We start from the raw sequence: 19,845 nt of genomic DNA, 5'->3' as shown, positions 1-19,845 counted from the left end.
GTTTCTTATAGTTTTACCAGAAAAAAATATAATATTGGTTATACTACAGTACTGTAAAACAGGAAATGTCTGCCGCAACCTAATTTTGTGGATTTCGCATTCGGGACATATTTACAGAAGCCACACACATGATTTTACATACAGTACATGCACAATTCTGTCATATAATGGGAACACATTTGGTTAAAGAAAACCCCATCCTGATTTCATCATACACTGTGACATAAGCAAGAAGCTTCCATAATAAAATGGCATTTGCTGAAATGTTTGACCGCTTTACTTGTTTCTTATGAAATATTTAAACACAATCAGAAGGTAAAACCTAGAAGAAACTAAAGGCTAGATTCTCAAACCTATTTACTACAAATTGTCAGAAAGAAAGAATTCACCCAATAAAGTTTACCAAACCAGAAATAAACAACTCCCATTTAGGGGCTTGTATTCATTTTAGAACTGTAATTGGTGTTTCTGTCCCTTCATTTACTACTGAACATTTTACAAAAGCTGTATTTGCTGACTAAATGTTCAGATTGTTCACTGTCACGCAGTACAATGGGGCCAAGATGGGGTCAGCATGAATGATAAACTCCAGAGCCAGATTGTCGGTATGATGCAATTCACTCACCTGTCTGAAGGAGGGGTTAGTGAGCAGATCCTGCCCAGGCAGTCGCAGGCAAATAGAAAAAAAAATTAAAAGAACATGCTGAATTATTACCTCAAGCAGAAGAGATTAGATTAGCAGGACTTCAGCTGACTGTAAGGAGATGCTATTAAAGCATGAAAGCATGCCACAGCTCTGCTGCAACTACTGAAGCCATTAAAAAGAGAAAGACCTTATGATGCTAAATCATCAGTCAATTTAAAAATCATTCTAGTACATGTATAGCAATGGCCAAATGTTTTGCATCACCTGGAATTTTAGGATGGAGACATCATTTAAAAAAAAAAAATATGAACATAATTTAGATCTTTTATTTAACATCATGTAATCAAAGCAACTCCAAAATGATATCACACAAGTCTATCGGAAGCCATAATAGTAGTAGTCCGTTTTGTTTATTAATTATTATTTAGAATGTTAAAGTTTGCATTATTATCATGTTTATTTTTATATCAATGGAAGTAGTAATAACTATTATTGTACTACGGCAGATGAATGTTGTTGTTTTTTTTTCTGATGAAAGTATTTTATTTAGCTCCAATATACAATTTGCTTAAGCATTTGATTTACACATTCACACGTTCACACAGCCTATATAGTTAGTGTCGTATATAGAACCAGCGTTTGCTTTTCTCTTGGTTGCTATGGCAACACCTGCTTTCACCTGTTGTCTCTGATAGGCTGAGAACATCTTCTCAAAGTCCTCGAGATCTAGAACCTTGAAGACCTGCATGTCATCGATCTCGTGCCAGATGGTTCCGCTGATCTTGTTCTAAAAGGAGAAGACACAGAAGGTACCAAGGTGACATTCCTGTACAGTTATAGGTGGCCAAAAGTTTTGCATCACCTAGAATTTTAGGATTAAGACATAATTAAAAAAAACAAAACAAAAAAAAAAAAAAACTATATGAACATAATTTATATATTTTATTTAACATCATGTTAGATTGTTGCCACGTTATGCTCATAGTGGCACCTTAAGATCAGTGAATGTTTAACTTTTGAAAGTTTCTAGAAGTCATTTAAAACCAGGAGGGACCAGGGCCTTCAGCTGTTATTCTCCGTCCCAAGTCATATCAGGAATGCTGGCACAGTCACATCTTTTAAATCAAATTTAGTAACATATTTGTTTGAGTTAGCTTATTTTTGAGCTGGATTGATTGCCCTTTTTTTATTGTAAAGCACTCTTAGTTAGAGGCCCCTGAAGCAGGGCTAGTTTACCACACTTAGTATGCAATGCTAAATCTTTCAATACTGTATAAATAGCATTATTTATAACATAATTTCTATCACATTTATATATGTATTAGTAAAGATTTATATGTGATCGTTATCAAGACAACTTTAGCCAACAACTGATAACGTAACAAAACTTGTAACAAGCAACTGAGAATGTTATTCACCTAAACCTTTGGCTAAATTGTTAGCTGGAAATGCTCTTTGTTCAGAAGACCTTGATAAAACTGTGCCAATTGTACAATGTTTTTACAGCAACCCTCCATACAAGCCCATATTGTATATCTGTTACCATGCTGTCAGACGGATCTCTTATAATGTAACATTTGGTACTGTAATTAGTGTCTAGTTACATAAATAATTTATCTCCCAGGAAAAGTTAAAATTACCATTACCGGCTTAAGAAATGGAAACTGTACGTGCACCAGGAGGTTAAGAAAATAAGTTACTGTACAAAGCAGTGTTTATATGTTGAGGCATTCCAAACTCAGTTGCCATGGTACCTGTGAATCCAGTGATGATCAGTCCTCAGCTCGACTCACTCCATAAGAGCTACTAATATTTGTCATTAGTGTTTCTTAGTTAGCGTGGGTGAAAGGCACTGTGTCATGTTTTGCTAAGCCCTGGAAACTCTTGGCTTTCAAATCAAAGCAACACCTTGTTAATCCACACTTTCATGTTAGTCTTTCTGGGGTTAAGAGTTTCAAAAGCACTCTGGACTCTGAGGGCGGTTAAACAGAGCTATGAATGGCTAGAAATATCATGTAGGCAGGAGACGGAATTTATTTTTTTAATGTGGAACTGTGCCCCTGCTGTAAGTCAGGGAAAATATGATTGAAACCTTGTTCATTACTGTTAGTCAGTCATTTAAAAAGGTACACCTTCTTATGTTAGATTGAACACAAGAAAGCCATACTACTTGGACTGCATGCTAGTGAATTTATTTCTTCTATGATTATAATCTCCAATCCTCCTTAACTTATTCACTGCAATGGCATATCCATCCCTAATGCTGATATCTTCTCTTTACAATATCTCTAGTTTAAGAAATGGTATATTTTCGACATTACATCCGCCAAAAAATACTACAAATATTGTATTGCTGGATGGCCATTAAGAGGTAATGATCTCAGATGCTTTGAACTGCCTAAAACACCAGGTTTCGACCAAAAAACTGTACCTCTTCTGTTTGGATGTTTTAAGCTCAAGTACCCATTTACAATTTTCACTCCACTGAATGGACCACAGTTGCAACAAAAGGTAAAAAAATGTGATTAACAAATACATTTTCCCCATTTATTTAATATATAATTTATGTCACAACAGTTTTGGACGGACAAACTGCTGGTTTAGGACAGAATACCAAACAGTGATTCTTAAAACTTTGAATTACAAGTCTTTGGATGAACAGAATCAAAAGACACTCTTTGGGAATCTCTCCAGAAACACACATACTCGCTTTCTCTTCTGTAAAATTATTATAAATAATCTAAAATAGTCTCCACTGTAAATGTTTATCATGTTATCATTTGCTTCCCACCTCAGCATAATTATGTGTGCCATTTAAATTGTTTATAACGTCAAAAACATTAACCTCAAGAAAAAACTACAATAACTAACAGCGATAAACTTTTTATTAAAGCCAACATAGATCTAAAGGGTCTCAGTATAACTGTCCTGTGGCTTGGCACTTTCTATAGACTATTTTTGTGTTTTCTTTTGCAAATAAGAAATGCATACATTTTTTACTGTAGAAACGCTACACAGGATAATCTGGATGTACAGTGTACCAAACACCGAAAACAAATTCAACCAGCCGCTATTGCTGTTACTAAAATACAGTGGCGCCTAATACATAAAACAAAACAACTTTGTTTTAGTATGAGTATTGTGATTATTATTTATGTTTACTGGAGCATTTAAAAATACAGAAAGATTGTGCTTCACTGATTAGTATTCTATTATACAATGATTTGAAAACGTCAAAGTTCATAAGCAGCACAGAACACAGTGAGCAGAGCCACAGGCAGAATCCCCAGTTGCCTGTTTCGCCCACCCGAATATCACAGTATAAATCCATTCAATCAAAATCATGCATGCATACAGGTGGATGATAATTTTGAAACTAGACTGTAACCTTTGAGCTCCTAAACAAAAATGAAATATTTATGCACAGCGGTTTAGTGCTAATATATAATAACATTTATTGAAAACCCCTGGCCTAAAAGGTTGTTGATAACATCCTATCCTTTGTGAACACACTTTGGAAAGGTTGCTAAGGTGCATCAGGAAGTCTGGCAGCAAACACTTCAAGTACTGGCTGAAACATGCAGGTTCAGGCCTGGACTATCACTTGAATAGAAAGCCCTACCAACTTGGTCAAGATGGGTCTTATGTCAGCTCTCAGAAGCAAGGCTGGACCAGTCTAACAATTAGATAGAGACCTCCAAAGAGAGTGAGTTGCTGCAGTGTATGAAATTGTCTTGGTAGTTCAAGGGGGTGCTGTACCCCCTGGGCTAGGGCTTATCCAATGACTCAACATGGCGTGTGTAGTTATATTTTCAATACAGTTTTTATCTTTGAATAAGAGTTCTTTCCAGGCTATTAAAACCGTGCCTCAGTTCTGCACATACTTCTTGGGCTATGCAGTTCATTGGCTCTGTCATTGCCATCAATGTCACTCCTCGTGCCAAGAAAATATCAGGATGGGATGGAACAGCAATGAACTGCACTGAACCACACTGCTCTGCTCGGGTACAGTAGAATGTGCCTCTGACCAGGGGGGAAGAGCTGATCGCTCTAATGCGATGCAGAGTTTCTATTATTTACAAGCTCCCATGTAACTGGATTTTTGTTGTGTGTTTTACTCTATCAAAATATTTTGTCAGATTCCTGAGGGTCCCAGGGCTCCTATTTATCTTGCTCTGTCCTCCGCCTGCCTGGTTTTATAGGAGAGCACAGACAAACTTTCAGTGTTGGGCTGCTGGGGGGGCTTGGGGGGGCGGGGGTTGATTGATCAGAATAAGAGAGATATAAACCCTCCCAATGCCTCGCTCTATTATGTAGGATAATTAGAAGTTCTGACAGACTAAAGGTGTTAGTACGGTATATGAATCTATTTTAGAATGTGAAGCTTGTGATGTTTTACGTGAGCCTCATAAACAAGGCATGATTTTACCTCATTTGCTCCTAACTAAATGTATCCAGCTTTTTAAACCCAAAACCAGTGTCTGTGTCTATTTTATTTACAGTCTGTCGCTTTTATTGTCACCACCTCCATATACAGCCCTCCGTTCTGCCTAAATGTTTTTTTCTATAATCTACGGCTTAAAATTTGCCTAAGGCTTTCTTCACATTGTTTTCCATTATTTATAATAAACAGCTGAGACTTAAACACAGTGGCAAAAAACTCGTGGATTTGTAGTTGCTTAGTCAGTGCATGTTGTGAATTAGTAGGTAATAAGGACAGTTCAGTAGACAGCTACTACAGAGGGTAGTGTTGTGATGCTATGGAATGGGTTACATAGCTGTGTTTTTGATGCTGAATCAGCTTGACAAGATTTTAAGATCAACCAGTGCTGAATGGCCTCCTCCAGTACTTATATTGTTATGTTTCACAGAGTGCTTTGAAGCTTCTCCTGGAATATGCTAACAGATCATTTGCTCTGCACACTCACTCACCTCTGCTAGCTTGGACCAGTTGAAGGACTTGAGGGGGTGTGATGGTTGAGGGATGCACTTCTTCCTCAGGCTGGTGGTGTTGTTGAAGGCAAGGGGTCCAGGGAGTGGCGGGACCCCAGTGCAGAAGAAAGGAGGAGCCCCGGGGGGAGGGGGAGGGGGAGGAGGGGGCGGCGGACAGGAGAAAGGCATGGGGGGCGGGGGAGGGGGCAATCCTCCCATCATGGGAGGTGAAGGCGGGGCTAAGGGGTCGCTGGGGGCAGAAGGGGTTAGGGGGAAGGGGATGGTGCCACCCTGCCGGAAGAGAACAGAAAGAGAAGTCAGATTAAATGGTTACAGTAAATGGCAGGAATTAAAATATAATTATTTCTCAACAAACAGAAGTACCCGCCCCCCACCCACATGCACACATTTATAAACTCACACACACATACAAACACACACACACGCTCCATCACACACAGCTCTCACCGCTAGCTCGTTGATTCTGGATGACAGGTCTATCACCTGCTCTCGGGCGTGCCTCAGCTCCACAGACTCCTTCTGCAGCTTGTCCTTCATCTTGTTGAGGGTCTTCATCATGTCGTCCTTCTCCTGCGTCTTGGTCTCGCACTCCCGCTCCTTCTTCTCCAGACGGGCCAGCAGCTCCACGTGTTCTGGGAGGAGAGGGGGAGGGCAGAGGCAGTCAGGCTTCTCAAAGAACTATTAAACACTCAATCGTGATACATTTGGAAATACTAAAATAAACTTAATAAATTAAATGAAAAATGTATCAATGTTGAATTTTTTTTCTTCATTTTTTTATTTTTTATTTTTTAATAATTTAGTGGTCGCCAATTGATTTTACCCAATTTTTCTCCCAATTTGAAATGGCCAATTGTATTTGGCATGTGCCGTCAGCCGACCGCTTCTTTTCACTCTTCAGGCCCACCATGAAGCCAACCCAGAGCTACAGCGTCGGTGGACAATGCAGCCCTGGGCAGCTTACAGGCAAGCCAGCAGGCGCCCGGCCAGTCTACAGGGGTTGCTGGTGCGCAGTGAGCCAAGGACACCCTGGCCGGCCTAAGCCCCGCCCCCCCGGGCGGCACTCGGTCAATTGTGCACCACCGCCTGGGAACTCCCGTCCATGGTCGGCAGTGGAATAGACTGGACTCGAACCGACGACCTCCAGACTATAGTGCGCATCCTGCACTCCACTCGGAGCGCCTTTACCAGATGCACCACTGTCCCTGAAATTAGTTTTAATTCATATACTTCTATCACTGGGTGACGTGTGGTCTCCACCCACAAGTCGTAAAGTGTGAAGGATCTCTTAATGATCCCATTAAGAGGCATGTGTGTATGCTGATTTTGCAAGTATTAATCATTAACGACTGTGAGTTGTGAAAAATGCTAGTCCAAACGTTTGTCATTGAATGTATTATGTTTGTTTAAGCATTTCTAAAGAGCAGGGCAATATCATCACACAAATGTTTGGCTATTCCTTTTTCCTGCCGAATTGCTGCTGCACAGCCCACAGTAACTGAGAACAATGTGCACAAAGACATGCAGTATCTGTAATTACCTTTTCTAAATGCTTCTGCTCGGTCTCTCTCTAGCTTCACTTCTTTCTCATTAACTAACCTGGAGGGAAATTGAAAGTGTGTTAAACATGTAAAATAGCTGCCCACTTGAAAGCCAATGATCTTTAATGGCAAATTCAGGCAGGGGCAAGGGGCAGTTTTCTGAATGCAGTTTAATCAATATGATGTTTTTTTCTTTAAACAGAGAAATGTTTTCTATTTAACATGGCATTTACAATAGCGTATAAAGGATCTGCCACATATTTAGTCATCTACATCATCACACTGTTCCAAGGCACAGTGTGTGCAATGCTGTGGAAGCGAGCCCCCTTCACTGTGCTCTCAAACTGAACCTCAAGCCATAATTGAAAGTAACTAAAACAAGATTCCGGCTCAAAATGAAATGGTACTCAAGAATGCTTTCTTGGTACAGCATTTTAAAAGTCATATTGTTTCATTTTAATCCTTTTCTCTGTCACAAAAAATGGACAAAAACAACTGACAAATGTAACCACAAATTCTGTCACGACAATAAAACAAATTATAATAAAATATGCATTTGAATTTTAGTTCCTGTTTATTGTTTTTATGAAAGCTTTTTTATGGCAACGGAGCTATAAAACATATTGTTGGATCTCATCCTCCAGTCTTTAGGAGAGTTTGTGTTCCAGAGATTGTTGGGGTCCCTGACAAATGTTATTGGTAAGAAATATCAGAGTTATGTTAACTAACATATTCCTTTTTGTTGTATATGTGCACTTTGTAAACCATTTTCTGATGTAAGGATAGGCGTAGTGCAAACAACTGTGGCTGCAAAATCCAAATTGCCTTGCGGCCAGGCAATTACTGTGTAAGCTTAAAGCAATGCAAATTACTCAACACGCACAAATAATGGGCTGCAATCATGATAACGAGGGTCGCAATGAGGGCCGCCTGTGCATCGGGCTATTTACCGGCTGAACTTACAGCCCAGAGGTGAGGTGAGTTAGGAGTACAGACAGCAGTAGGCAGCGTATGATATTTGTGGAGCACGAAAATCAAACCAAACAAAAAAATATGTCACAGAAACTTGGAAGGGCAGTAAAGTCCTCTTGGCGTACAGAAAAGAAAAGTTTTCTGAGGAGGAGCTGAGAGTCCTTACAGCTGAGGTCACTCAGCATAGAATTGAATTATTTGGAAAAGCCTCAGACAACATCAGTTACGCTACTAAAGAGGTCATATGGTCCTCTATAGTGGAGAAAGTCAATGCTCTCGGTGCTGCCAGAAGGATAGTCAACCAGGTGATGAAAAGATAAAATTCAGCTATTAGGTCTAGGATGACCTGCAGAGTGAGACGATAACACAATTGCCCAAGTGCAAGGCAAAATCCTTACATCTCATTATAATGTTTGCCCCCACTTAGTATTCCAGTTCCCCGCCCAATTCCATGCTCTTTTCTTCATTTGAATACATTTCAATCTAATGTAAATGGACTAATAATGGCAAAGTGGTAATTTGATAGCGGGTGCAGAATGCCAGGTCAAAACCATTCTTTACAATACGCCACATTTTTAGTGGCTGCTAAAGTCCCACTTTACGGTCGCTAAAAGCAGTTTGTGCATGCAAAACGCCGAATTTGGCCGCAATATGGGTGTTTTGCAGCCGCAAATCACTTTGCACGTATCATTACATCAGCCCCTCAGAATCATGTCTAAAACTCTAAGTACATCTGGTACACTCAGAGTGTAACTATTAACCTGCCCCTCTGCCTCTGGTGCATATAACAATTACCATATTTACACTATGTGGTATTTCTTACTCTTTAGAGCAAAGTGGTATTGCATAGATCCACTTGGGGCACAGTGTTGCAAGAGGGATAGGTTCATGGTTACAATCTGGGGTACCAAATGTACATGATTCCGAGAGAGGTGTTTTAAACTTCTGAGTTGGAAAAAGTCACCAGGATGCAATTATTTAAAGAGAAAATGATATACAAAGAAGACACTCATAATTACTACATCATGTTGATGAATATGTACCAGTCTTGATCATAGTTTTGTTAACAGCAATTCTTTATAGTTTTATTGAGCAAGCAGTTTTCTGCTCTTTTGCATCGCCTCTGTGTTGCTTCTGGTGTGTATGGTCATATCGTTGAAAAAGTGTCTGGTCGCCCAATGAAAAATCATATCGCGTCTGGTGTGTGGCGGCCTTAAATCACACCTGAGTACAATGCATCACCTAGAATTTTAGGATTGAGACATCACACACATATATATATATATATATATATATATATATATATATATATAACATAATTTTGATATTTTATTTAACAACATGTAATCAAAGAAACTACAAAATAATATTGCAAAAGTATACCGGAAGCCAAAATAGTAGTACAGTATTTCATGTTAGATTTTGAAAATGTCAATTTTTTAAATTTTTGTCAGTTTTTCATTAAGTATATGGAAAACTATAAAGCGGTATGTAATTGAATATGTTAACATTATTCAGCAGGTTTCATTCGACTTTATGAAGCAAAATGAGTTAATTCTATAAGGTGATGCAAAACTTTTGGCCATAGCTGAAGGTTTACTAATAGTGAGTTGTTCACGCAGCTTGAAAGGAGGAGCGATTTATTTAACATTAAACTCCTGGTTCCTGATCATTTCAATAATAAACTTCACTGAGGGGAGGTCTGAAACCCAGGACTGAGTGCAGTAGGGCGAGTGTGATTTGTAACCCTGTGCTTGGGCCTGGGATTCCTCCACTCACATGCGGATGATGTTCTTCACGTTGAAGTTGTCGAGGGGGGCCACATCAGGGTCCTCACCCCTGTCGTTCTGCAGGACGATCTGCTGCAAGATGCGGTCGAGGAGTTGCCAGTGCTGCAGGGTCCCTGTGCTGCGCTTATCTGTGAGAGGGAGAGGAACACGACACCGGGTCAGAACTAGGAGTGTGCGCCAATACATTAATGTAGCTTTACAATTGAGTACCAGTCAATTACAGTTAACTTCTGCATTGAGTGGGTCAGGCATCAAGCAAGAGAAGCATTATTAATGCAACTGGTAAACCGATACTGTCTAGCCAGTAAAACAAAACTAGTGAGGGCTAGTTAAAGGTGGGGGAACGGAGCAAGCGCCACCCTCAGTATGGAGGATACAGTACAGTGTTTGATGACCTCGGGGCCTCCGGAGATAGGGGAGGTAATGAGCAGCGGATTTTACCGCACCTTTTCTTTGTAGTTTGTTTGTTTGCAGTGTTTATTTTCCTTTTTGTTTTTCCTTCTGTTTTGAACTGTGTGGATTATAATTTAAACACCTGCGGGTGTAAGAGACAGCAACTTGAACATTGTTGATATTGTAAAGCCCGCCGCACACAGCCCAACTCAAGCCGTCCCGACTCATCTCATCTCAACTGGCCGTACAGAGTTTGGATGAATCGTATCAGTGTGCGTGGCCTTAAAACCAAGATTATGCAGATTTCAGTCGGAATGTCTTCAGATTTTAAGATTGAACATGTTGAATCTTTTTCAGACGCAGTTTCGTTCAGATGTGATCAGTCTGTCTGTGTGCGGATTGACTGAGACCGATTAGTCATAAGGGTGTCAACCAATGGTGAAGCAGGTTTAAGTGACGTAGTTTGTCATGTAACGTGTCATACAAGATGGCGGAATATTGACAGCTTTAGTTCCATAGGTAAAAATACATTAGTCTTGAATTGTCCCGAATTCAAAAATACCAGATACGTGCACATTTGAATAGTTTTTTTTTAGGCGTATACTAATCAAAGGTAAATTATTAATTGACCTTTTTATTATCAATCTACTGGCAGCCTATATTTTCTTACTGCGCTAAAACAGAAGTAACCGGTGCGTCGATCTCCAATAGTTCACAATAAATCACAAGCCCCTAGGTCCGCACGCTGAGAAAAAAAAAACAAAAAACGCCAAAGTCAAATAAAAATCGACAGGTTGGATTTTATTTACCACAGACTAAAGTGTAGTAGACAAATTATACAAAAAGTCAAACACTGTCTGAAACGTTTGCACTGTGTAAATGGTCAATAGCTAAATTAATAGGCTAAGCGCTTCTGACTTTTGGTTGTCTAATCAGCATACAATGCCATGCATGTGTAGAGGGCAGTATTAATTAAATCTGCATACACAGTAATCACCAGTATCTAGTCGTGGTCAGTAATTCAGTCTTAGCAGTGTGCGACACCCAGTCGGGAAAAACTCAACTGTGACGTTAAACCAAAACTGAGCACAACTGATCACGGAATCTGTGTATACTCAGATGAGATGAGTTGGGACGGCTTGAGTCGGGCTTAACAGTAAAAAACACAGAAGTGCAACACTAATAAATCAAATAACAATAATAATAATAATAATATTAATAATAATAATAATAATAATAATAATAATAATAATAATAATAATAATAATAATAATAATAATAATAATAATAATCAGTGCACCTGCATGGCGTGTCAACTAATACCTCCTGTGTCTCCATGCATCAGCAGACTATCTACACCCCTCCCAGAGTGTCCTATTAGTCTCTTTTTGTTCTTTTACATGGTTGGTACCTTATGAGCCCACAGTGAAATAAAAGAGTTGCAGGTGTTTTTCCTGTACAATACAATCATAACAGAAACATTACACAGAAGACGGTGAGCCCATTATAGTTGAGTTTTGTTTCCTGAGCTTGTAGACATGTCATTCTTTACTTCCTGCTCTAGCGAGAATAGCAGTAGTGAGACAGTTGCTAGTGGCAGGGTGTGCTGGGTGAAATGAGTGTCGCCCAGCTGAACCTACCTTGCAGGAACCCTCCTCTCAACATTGTAAACCCTAGAGAGGTATGGTAAAGCATATGAAAAGCATGGCAAACCATAGTAAACTATGATATATGCATAGTAAAAATATGGGAAAAGCATGGGAAAACTGCAAATTGATCTTGCAAATTGACTCTGGTAAACATTTATAAGAAAGTGCTTAGATAAAGGAGTGAATAAAAATAAGGAACTTGCTTAGTCTGGTACAGCAGGGGTTCCCAAATCACACAGACATCCACACTGAGCACCCCCACCCAATGAATCCACAGAACTTTCTGTTTTATTCTCCTTACAATACCCCTATCTATCTATCTATCTATCTATCTATCTATCTATCTATCTATCTATCTATCTATCTATCTATCTATATATATATATATATATATATATATATATATATATATAGAGAGAGAGAGAGAGAGAGAGAGAGAGAGAGAGAGAGAGAGAGAGAGATATTTGATATATATATATATATATATATTGTTTGTGAAAAGCTAAAAAAGACTTTGAAATAAGATTCTGATTTAGTTCTGTAAATATATTTTTCCTTGCTTTGATAAACTCATACTCCTCTGGCTGAATTGCAATAAAACACTTCAGTTCCCCTGCCCTGAACACCCTTGGACACCCCTGTAAACGAGGTGATGCATCTCTATCAACTATCTATATATTATAGAGTATTATATTTTCAAATAAATCAAGAAACTCTTATCTTTCATGCTTCCCTAAATGGTTAAGGTTTACCCTGCCCAAAGTTTATGCATTACATGTTTGGTGACTGGAAAGGAAACTAGGAAAATATTTTTCTGGCTTTGCTTATTCTGTGAACAGGCCTCTGAGCCACAAATATGTGAGAAATGCAATATGTTATGAAAGTGAAAAAACAAGAGAAAATGTGCTTGAGATGTTGAAAGCAATTGCCACACAAAGGGCTGTATACACTCAACAAGAGCAGGTTTGAAAGGCGGACGGCTGGCCAAGATTCAAAAACAGAAAGGAACGCTGCTAGAGGGAAGACAGGGGAAGACATGGGATAGAATTCCACCCTGGACCACTTGTGAAACTTGGCCCGGGGCATCAGAGATCAAGATATAACTGCTATTCTTTCACAATCTGCAGAAGGATTTTTGTTTAATACAGTATCAGAAAGCTGGCACCTCCCTCATAAAAGTTTTCCAGAGTATTTTTGCACTTTTTGTTTTAAGTTTTCCCATACTTTTCCAATGTTTATACTATGCATTTGCCACAGTTTACCCTGGTTTGTCATGCTGTTTAATATGCCTTACCATACCTTACTATTCTTTACAATGCTTACCTATACGTTACCATGCTTTCACTGTCCTTTATTACCCTTTGCTATATGTTTACTATAGTAAGCTTGTATAGGCTGGAACATTGTTAGAATACAGTATCGGTCTGCTTGTCTTTGAGGAGGATGGGGGAGGGCTTACATGGCATCTGAAGACAGTGCTGAAGGATCGAGAGCAGGTAGGGGTAGGCTTCTGAGTTGGTCAGCTTCTTCTTCATCACCTCAAACATCTGCGTGGCACTCTTGGTGTCAATGTGCACCTGGACAAAATCAATCAATCAGTAAGTGGATCAACCAATCTCTCAATAACAGTCTTGTATATCAGGCAATAACATAAGAACATAAGAAATTCAAGAACGAGAAAAGGGCATTCGGCCCACATATACTCGCTCACGTTGATGCAAGCGTGGTCCGTTAGCTCAAAAAACCCTAACCAGGTTAATCGGGGAAATGAAACCTCTGGGAATCCACGGCTAGAAGGACCGCCCTTCCTCCAGGCGGCTAGCTAAAGAATTGTTGGGAACCTTTAAGACCTGACTAGGATCAATTAGTTACTGGGAACTGGAGAATTGATCTTTGCAAAATGTTCTTATATTTGTATGTTTAATCATTAAATCATTAAGACATCACATTTAGTTTCCAGTGCGCCAGCCTAGTTTTTTCAAACTCACCATATCAAAGCGCTTGGCAAGCTCCAATTCATCCTCATTTCGAACCATTTCAAAGAAGTCTAAGTGCCTGCGGAAATAAAAAAACAATGCTGTCAGTGACATTGTGGGAGAGTTCTTTCCCTGCTGTAGACCACAAGGCTGTGTCCCTGGGGCTGAGTGTTGAGTACATGGAAGGGATGTTGAAGTTGTGGCACTGGGACTTTGTGAGGGGATATTTACATGTGAACGCCACAGTAAACAGATCAGTTTTTTCTCAAATAAAAATTAGATTCTAGGCAAAAATAATCTATTACACAAAGCCATTGCTGGTAAATACTGTAGCATTGGCAAAAACACTTTGGACAGCATATAGTGTTGATCGGGTGATTAGATGTGGCTAAGAATTATACTCCTTAGACATCCTTTCAGGCTAAATGTGAAAGATGTTTTGGTTAGCCACGTCCACATTTTAAATGACTCATATGTGTGTAGATATAAACATACTTTATTAATATTGGACCAAAAAAAACAAAAACAACCACAGGCCTTATTATTTTGTTGTGAGCCATTTTTTTAGATTTTTTTCTGTTAGAAAATAACGAATACAGTCCACACGGCCCAAATTCACAAACAAACAATTTCAAACTTCCTTGATATTGGTGGTGCTAGGTCCATGATCTCAACCTTAAATACAAATAACAGAGTGTGCTTGGCAATGATAATAAATCAACAGCAGGTTTCATTGTTACCTGTCGAGGGTTGCATTCTCGTGCCCTCTCAACTTGTCGATTACCGGCTGGATTCCTAAAATCAGGAACTCATATCTTATGTGCAGGCGGAAATCCAAGTTGTCCTGATACAAAAATAAAATAAAAAATAATTGCTTGAAAAACAAGCCTATTAAACCATCTGCCCTGGAGGAAGGCTATCATCTAAGGTTCTAGTTCAGTCTACCCACACATCCTAGCCTCCGTATTGTACCAATAGGCTGGAGCACTAGGCTTTTTGCGACTGGATCCCAGCAACAGTCTTCTGTGAGATGGCCAGTACATACCTCCCCTACACCCGCATTCAAAACTGCGTTGATGAAGGACATGATGGCTGTTTTCAGGTTCACCTCATCCCTGTAGCGCCCTGTGCTTCTGTCCAGTTCATTCAATAACGTCTGCAGAGAAAAGACACAAGCTCATTTACTTTGACACACTGCATACTGTTTCTCGAGTCACATGTTTGTTAAAGAATAAGTGAAGGATTACCATGGTTTTACCACCATTCACTAGCTCATGTTAAAAGTCATAATTCACTGTTCTTTTTTTGGCAGAACAATTAATTATGACTTCCCCTGTCACCTGCAGTCCTCCAGCCTTCTATACACAAGATGGTGATGCAATGTTTACAGTTCCATAAGTTACTATAATAAAAGGTTCTTCTTATTTCTGGTATACAATATCGTTTATAGTCTAAAATCCATGGAAAACAACAAAGGGATACAAAGAAAATAACTCAATCTCCACATTCTGTGGTTCTAGTTTGTGATGCCTCAGAACCCCTTGATTGAAAGTGCTTATAACTTAATGCAGCCCATGTATTATTCTGTATAGTATTTAAAGATTTGCCCAATAAAAGCACCTTCATTCAGAAAATACAAGATTTATGTTTATATCTGCACAACAGCAACCAGCTGGCCTAAAATAATTTCATTAACTGTCCTCAACTCTAGCAAGAACCTCAAGAGAACATGGTCCTGGCATCTGACTGGAGTTTATAAACATCTATAAACACCCATAAACCAAGTTAGTCCTCACTGTGGTAAAGACCCAACATAGTTCATCTTTCAGCTCTGCGGGACAATGAAACAGGCACCTGTGTTTAGTCTGGGTCGAGTTTCAGTGGCAGCTACTAGTTCAGTTCCAGACAGATAGAGGAGAGGAAAGAGCAGGGGTTCCATATCAGCATTGTTAGAGCTGAAAACATGAGCGTTCTGACAGGTCACTTTCTCCCTGGAGGGGCACATTCCAGCCCAGTGGCTGGAGTGGACGCAAGAACAATTTTCCTGCTTTTAATAAAAAACAGTAAATATGTTTGTCTGACAGTCTGGCGGCACAGTTAGTCGTACACCTCTCGCCAATGTTAACTGTATACTGTACTGGGCTTGGCACTACACTGTGCAGGGTGATTTATATTTTCTGCTATGTTCCCAATAATGACTTAATAGCTTGGTAATGATTTAACTTCACAGGGAGGCAGGGGAGCTGTGGAACATTATAGCACATGTTCAATATAACCACCAAAGTGTTGATGAATAACTTCACTTAGCTGTGTGCTGGTAATTGTCTACCACTGTTGTCTGTCAGAGTTTAATGCCAAAGACATATACAACTCATCAATTCTAAAGAGCTATCCCCATAAAATTGATGCAATCACTGCAATCACTGGGATTAGACATTGTCACAATGACATGGAGGTCAAGAAGACAAACACTGACATTGCATTGGTTTAAAGCCACCTATGAAAGATACTGTAAGTAACAGTTTCAACTTGTGGTAGGTTGTTTATTCAAACACTCTAAGCAGGTCCACAGCCTTACCGAACTGAAGTAACTGAAGGTCATTTGGTAGGCTTGGCAATGAATCTGTATTTTGCAGGAACAAATAGGCCAGCTTCTAGGTTTTGTGTTTAAGCGGTTGGCCCTTAGGCGGGTGGCCCAGGCTGTAACCTAATTGCTTCTCTCCATGATACCTAGCGTTGTTCACTCCTGTAGAAGCAGCTCTACAGAAGGAGCAGGGCTTGATTTTCACTCCGGAAATGTAGTAGATTTTACAATGCATTAACATTTTCTGTGAAGAGCGGGGGGTGCAGACTAAACTGTGGGCCAGGGTGAGATTACAAACAGGCCTGCTCGGCAGTGCTGTGCTACAACAGCCAGGCTGAGGAGAGGGGTTACCCAGAGGTAACATGTTAAGGATGTCATTTACTATTCCTTTTAAGAGGCCTGATGGAGCTCCTAAGCAGGATTCAATGTCAACGCTGTCTGATTTAATAACCCTAACGCTGCACGTCATTGTCTACAGGACACAGACAACTGGGTTTCACAAGGAGCAGCCAGCCTTTTCTCTCACAGCATCGCCTCTGATGATCTGGGTCATTAATCACCTTGGCCATTGTTTCTTAACTCATTGTGCAACTGCCTGTCCACACTTGGATAAATTCAGAGACATCCAGTCCTCATGCTGCTGGATGTCTGTTACTGTGAGAGTTGCACTTGTCTACTTGGTTTACGTAAGTTCCTGTTCTATAACCAATACGATGTTTGATACCCAGTTGAGATCTTGTTTGTTTCCATGACCAGACGGATTCACTGTTCCAACTGATCCCACATCGCTAAGCAGATAAAGAGCTTGAGCTAAGGAAAGTAATTCTGATAAGTAAACTGTTAAATATAATTTTAAATACACTTCCATACATTATAGTTGTATAACAGACCACAGCATTATTTTTAGGTAGGTTAAAGAATTTATTAATGGAAATCATAAAAATCATAAAAATACGATACATCTGATCTTTAATTGAGGAGCTACTGTATATAAATGTTTAAACAACAACTGTTGAGAGAGCTGCACCTTTCCAAATTATGCCACGTTGCTAAGCAGATGCGGGGCTTGATCTCAGAAAAAAATACTTCTCAGAATTTCTCAGAAACATACTTTCTTTTCCATACATTTTACTTGTTATATGAAGAGAGTGTAGTGGTTATTTCACTCATTAGTGTCATGATGTATCCTCTGTCTATTCTCGCACTGGCTGGCCTACCTGGAAGCGCGCCCTCTCAGCGCTGTAATTCTGGTAGTGGCACATGGCCTGCAGGACCTTCTTGTGCCCACCTGGCACCAGGCAGACAGCACCCAGGATCTCCAGCATGGCCACCTTGGTCTTGATGTTGTCCTGCCGCAGGCTCTGGGAGATGATGTTGATGCTCTCTGGGTGCGCCAGGACGTGTGAGCGCCCCTGCGAGTTGTTCATCAGAGCCTTGATGCAGCCGATGAGCGAGGTGTGAATGCGGCTCTCCGACGTCTGGTAGTCCATGCTCTTCAGGAAGTTGAGCAAGCAAGTGAGCCCATCCAGCTCGATGAAGCGCGTCACAAACCTGCCGAAACAAACGTGGGACAGTTCCACGAGAGATTCAAGGACTCTTTGAACTTTATATCGTTATCGCTCTGTTACTGGATAGGCACTGGACAGCATGTATATAAAGTCTATAAAAAGAATGAAGATGATAAGCGTTATCCAGCATGTCATTACCCTGTACCTTAATAATGAGCGCTAGTTTAAAACACCCCATTCTCAGCGCTCCAGCACTATCATTACTGCACCCTAAGAATGAGTACTAATTTAAACACTCCATTCTCAGCTCCCCAGCACTACCATTATCCAGCGTCTTAATAATGAGCACTAATCTAAACTGTCCATTATCAGCACTTCGACAATGTCATTACCCTGAACCCTAATAATGAGCACTAGTTTAAACACTCCATTCTTGGCTCTCCAGCACTGTCATTACTCTGTATCTTAAAAATGAACACCAGTCTAAAACACTCCATTCTGAGCACTCTTGCCTTGCACCCCAATAAGCTCATAAACAGAGCTCTGTGCTGTTCAGAAATACAAAACAGCAGGAAATAAAAGGAAATGCAACATATAAAACGAAATAAAATGCAAGGCAAATATAAAACGAAAAATCATTATAAAGCAAACACAGAATTACATTTTTAAATTGAGAGGTTCATACAAAAAATACTTTAAATAAATACTTGCAATCATAGTTGTCAAGGCTCAGCCGTTACCATAGACATGGTCTGAAGGGAAACGGAAGCTCTGGCTAGCACTTGCGCAGATGTATAATTTATATCAAGTCGTTTGGGAATTCAAATTGTGATGGAAGAGAAGAGATGCTTGTTTCTAACATGCCTAAACCGCACATAACAATTAAACAACGGTGCAAAGAATTTGAACATGAGGGGATGTATGCAGCTGATGGTGACAAAATAATGATGTGCAGATTTTGCAACTGTCGGCTGGAATGGGAGTCGAAAGATACCGTTGTTAAGCATTAGCTGTTTATTGCTTTTGTGGAAAATATGGCTTGTTTGCTTATATTAGTATGCTAATTCTTTGTTTTATTTCAAGTGGTGCAAACTTTGCACTGGAGCAAATGCGGTTCTGGTTTTGATTGAATTTAAATGAATGAATCTGCTTTGCTTAGTGTTTAAATACTGAGAAACCCCAAGCTTGTTGTACTGGAGCCCTGCTTCAGTGCAATGGGATTGAAATACAATTCCTGTCGTTATTTTTAATGGGTAGATTGCTGTAGGTGCAATTATTATGACAGCCCCACAATAGGGCAGCAGTGTGGAGTAGTGGTTAGGGTTCTGGACTCTTGACCGGAGGGTCGCGGGTTCAATCCCCGGTGGGGGACACTACTGCTGTACCCTTGAGCAAGGTACTTTACCTAGATTACTCCAGTAAAAACCCAACTGTATAAATGGCTAATTGTATGTAAAAATAATGTGATATCTTGTAACAATTGTAAGTCGCCCTGGATAAGGGCGTCTGCCAAGAAATAAATAATAATAGTAGGACAGTGTATATATATATTTTTTATTTTATCTTATTGTATTTTTATAGAAGGCATGGGCAGTATTTACTGTAAATAGACAGCTGTTTTATTAATGTGTATCTGTAATAAAATGAAATCAAATTTAATTTGTGAAAAATAAAATGAAAAATTATAAAAAATAAAAACTATTTCATGGGGCTGTACTCATAAACCAGGCAGATTCATGGTCTCAGACTTTAGCTTTCGCCAGTCAAGAACATAAAGTTTTAAATAGGGTGACCAGATTTTCAAAGCTCAAAAATGGGACACATTGTTAAATA

At 39.6% G+C, this 19,845-nt stretch overlaps 1 protein-coding gene across 4 annotated transcripts in view; it reads right to left on the bottom strand.

The window, feature by feature from the left end:
• Nucleotides 1–19,845, bottom strand: part of LOC117411099 (disheveled-associated activator of morphogenesis 2-like) — a 129,286-nt gene that overhangs the window by 28,319 nt on the left and 81,122 nt on the right. For 3 of the 4 annotated variants that reach the window (XM_034018204.3, XM_034018205.3, XM_059025569.1), the window contains exons 6-16: nt 17,722–18,055; nt 14,966–15,076; nt 14,661–14,764; nt 13,933–13,999; nt 13,404–13,521; nt 9,892–10,030; nt 7,140–7,198; nt 6,047–6,231; nt 5,579–5,869; nt 1,326–1,433; nt 626–655 (exon numbers count right to left, since the gene is read on the bottom strand). In XM_034018204.3, coding sequence (XP_033874095.2) covers nt 626–655; nt 1,326–1,433; nt 5,579–5,869; nt 6,047–6,231; nt 7,140–7,198; nt 9,892–10,030; nt 13,404–13,521; nt 13,933–13,999; nt 14,661–14,764; nt 14,966–15,076; nt 17,722–18,055 — 1,546 coding nt within the window. The remainder of the gene's footprint in view (nt 1–625; nt 656–1,325; nt 1,434–5,578; nt 5,870–6,046; nt 6,232–7,139; nt 7,199–9,891; nt 10,031–13,403; nt 13,522–13,932; nt 14,000–14,660; nt 14,765–14,965; nt 15,077–17,721; nt 18,056–19,845) is intronic. The other variant, XM_034018206.3, reaches the window with a different exon arrangement.

Source organism: Acipenser ruthenus, chromosome 6 (assembly GCF_902713425.1).
Source record: "Acipenser ruthenus chromosome 6, fAciRut3.2 maternal haplotype, whole genome shotgun sequence".
NCBI lineage: Eukaryota > Metazoa > Chordata > Actinopteri > Acipenseriformes > Acipenseridae > Acipenser > Acipenser ruthenus.
Note: the sequence above shows the minus strand (reverse complement) of the source record. Positions and strands in the feature narration are given on the sequence as shown.